The sequence below is a fragment of the Atta colombica genome, unplaced genomic scaffold (genome assembly GCF_001594045.1).
Source record: "Atta colombica isolate Treedump-2 unplaced genomic scaffold, Acol1.0 scaffold70, whole genome shotgun sequence".
NCBI lineage: Eukaryota > Metazoa > Arthropoda > Insecta > Hymenoptera > Formicidae > Atta > Atta colombica.
In genome coordinates, this window is record NW_017259562.1 from 311,894 (window position 1) to 314,894 (window position 3,001).

The 3,001-nt window shown below is 29.7% G+C and overlaps 1 protein-coding gene across 1 annotated transcript in view; it reads right to left on the bottom strand.

The window, feature by feature from the left end:
- Positions 1–2,394, bottom strand: part of LOC108692437 (ubiquitin carboxyl-terminal hydrolase 14) — a 7,867-nt gene extending 5,473 nt beyond the window's left edge. The window contains exons 1-4 of the mRNA XM_018200682.1: positions 2,239–2,394; positions 1,611–1,789; positions 1,073–1,534; positions 695–964 (exon numbers count right to left, since the gene is read on the bottom strand). Coding sequence (XP_018056171.1) covers positions 695–964; positions 1,073–1,534; positions 1,611–1,789; positions 2,239–2,254 — 927 coding nt within the window. The 5' untranslated portion in view covers positions 2,255–2,394. The remainder of the gene's footprint in view (positions 1–694; positions 965–1,072; positions 1,535–1,610; positions 1,790–2,238) is intronic.
- Between the last annotated feature and the right edge of the window lie 607 nt (positions 2,395–3,001).

Below are 3,001 nucleotides of genomic sequence, written 5' to 3' on the forward strand. Positions count from 1 at the left end.
CTCAAAAGATGACCAGTTTTTTCGACGCGGGATTCGTACGCTACCCGAAAGATGGGAGAAAGTAGTGGCCAGCGATGGACAATACTTTGAATCATAAATGTATAACCAGTTTTTTACAATAAAGCCTCGAATTTCAGAAAAAAACGGCGGAAGCAAAGTTGTACACTTAATATATATTTTTTATTATATATTCATTTCATTTTCTAATAAAGAGTTTTTTATCGTCAAATTGAAATATTTATTTGAGGATGTCAAAACCACAAAGCGATATACTTTAAAACTTTTTTAAGGATAGAAAAAAATTTTTTTGCTTGCTGTTGAGCCATATAGCCCTAATGCTGATAGTTTCTCTGTGCCTATTTCCTCAAAATTTTTTACAATTTTAAAGAAAATCGAAATTTTTTTTTAAAAATCGTTAACTCGTAACCTCTAAATCCTAGTTTTTGATAAAAATTTAATGATTTTTTTGGCATAAAATGAAAACTTTTGAGCTAAGACCGATTAAAAGATTTTTTTTTCTTGTCAGTCTAATGTATCTAGATACCTATATATACACACATGCACGCACGCACGCATCAATATTAATGTATGCATATACTATTGTATTGCATATAGTATTATATAAAATTAATGTGTACATATACATACATACATACATACACATATGTATATATATATATATATATAAATTTACCGTTTTTGTATAAGTGGCATTTCTTCCAAGCATTGAAGACATTTTTGTTATTTGTTCCTGCATTTTGTTTCTAAGTCCAAAATACATATGCTTAACATCAGTCGAAATAAAACAACTCAGTTGTAAAAATTCTTCTTTTCCAATAGTGGCTGGTTCATCTTCGGATTCAGTACATTTCAACTCATAATCAAATATACCTCCAAAGTATTGTTCAATAAATGATCTTGGTTTAGAGGCTTTACTATTATCTTCTGACACATCTGGATTATTCTGTTACAAATATACAATGCTTCCAATGATGATTTTATAATTACAAATAAATAAGTAGTAATGTAATTTAAAGCTTTAAAAAATTGCTAACATAACATGTTTAATAACCTTTGCGGGCAACTTTTGTTGCAACATCCTAATTAACTCTGTCCAACATTCATTTGCATCTTGTTGCTGAAATATACCCTGTTCAGTTTTTTCTGCGAATCTTGGAAAAGCCAAATGTAACATTTGAAGCAAAACAAGTGGTGCTCTAGCTGTTCCTTTGTCCATATTGTCATATAAATCCCTTAATGATGCAGTTATACTTTGTGCAGTTATTGATAAACTCGCACCTGTAGTCCAACCTCCTGAAAAAATTTTCAAGGCTTCTCGTAATTCTGGTACAGTTTTTAAACATTGTACCGTTGCATTTAGATAACATGTATTGCCAAGATTAAGTAAACCAGATGGCAAATCTAAAACAGTAGCTAATTCAGCTTCATTCATATCTTCCAAGAACACTGGCTTTTCTATTGGTTCTGTTGGTACATCTTCCTCCTTAGAACCCATCATAAGTATTGTGACACCCTAATATAACAATGAATCATAAATCTTTTATTAAACATCATTATATATTAAGTTAGCTATAATTACTTATTATTACATCTTTAAGTTTTAGATTGCCCCAATCATCATCTTTAAGTGTCATTCCTTTTAGCATAACTTTTTGTCTCTCTGGTTGAACTCCAGTCAATGCGAAGAGCTGTGCTTTAAATAATATTGGATCTTCCTCGGTATTAACTTCTATATTAGAAAAGAGCTCTTTGCCCCATTTCACTTTAACTGAAATATATATTGATAATCTGAGTAAAAATAAATGAACAAAGAAATTGTAAAAATATGACAAATTAGATAAATATAATACAATTGTGAAAAATATTTTTCAAAATCTTCCACTACAACATTCAAAACTTTAATTGATGATAATATGATACAAGTAATATCACACATAAATAAAATTAGATTCAGATAGTTTAATTACATTACGAAGTTCAGTGTATAAATTAAGAATTAAATTTTGTTAGACTGTTTTGTCAATTATAACATATATTTTAGATATATTTCAGATTATATTTTCCACAATTTTAGAATAAAATTAGATCAATTATTTTTAAATTGACATGTATTAGCTATAAAATACAGCTAAAAAGATATAATATTGCCTGTTGTGTTCGATTATTGAATAAGAATAAACTTTTAGGTTAGAGATTCTATTTTGGTTGAATACATACTTGTGTATTGAGGCATATTTATTCCTTTTAACAGCAATATATTAATACGTTATACCTATAAGATGTCGAATTAATGCAAAATTTTCTTTTTTCGTAACAATTAAGTAATCACAAAGTGTTAAGTCAAATTCACGATACTTATGTATACCAAACATGTGTCACGGTATCATCCATCGATATAGGCTGCATTCCACTTAACGCTCGCATAGTGGAAGGGATAACATGAGGTCTGTTTTCTATGACTGAATCAGTTACACTTTTGGAACTTAAAATGAAATAGGTATATGTTTGATATTTGTCGAAAGTGAGAAAGAAAATTCTAGCGCAGTCTAGTGCAGAAACACAGAAAACAGACCAATGTGCAATTTACAAGCATCTCTCTCTGAAGGGCTCCGCACAAAAGGAACAGGGAACAGAGAATAATAATTTCAACCTATCAGAAATTATGTATTGTGGAATATATAATTTCTGAGGTTGAAATTCTTATTCTCTATTTATTTCCTTTTATTGTGCGAAGCCCCTGAATCTTCACCGTATGAATGTCGATAAGACCTTGCGCATAATAGAAGAAATAAGAAATTTGAAATAAATAATTTCAACTTATCAGAAACCATGTATTCCGATGTATCTGATGCGAACATGGTGTTTAACGTTACACAGTTGACAGTTTTGTGTCCATATTCATAGTCCTTGACCTTGTATTTAAGACTTCCTTAAACTTATCTTTAGATGTTCAGCAGCCAATGAAATAATTCGTACAGTA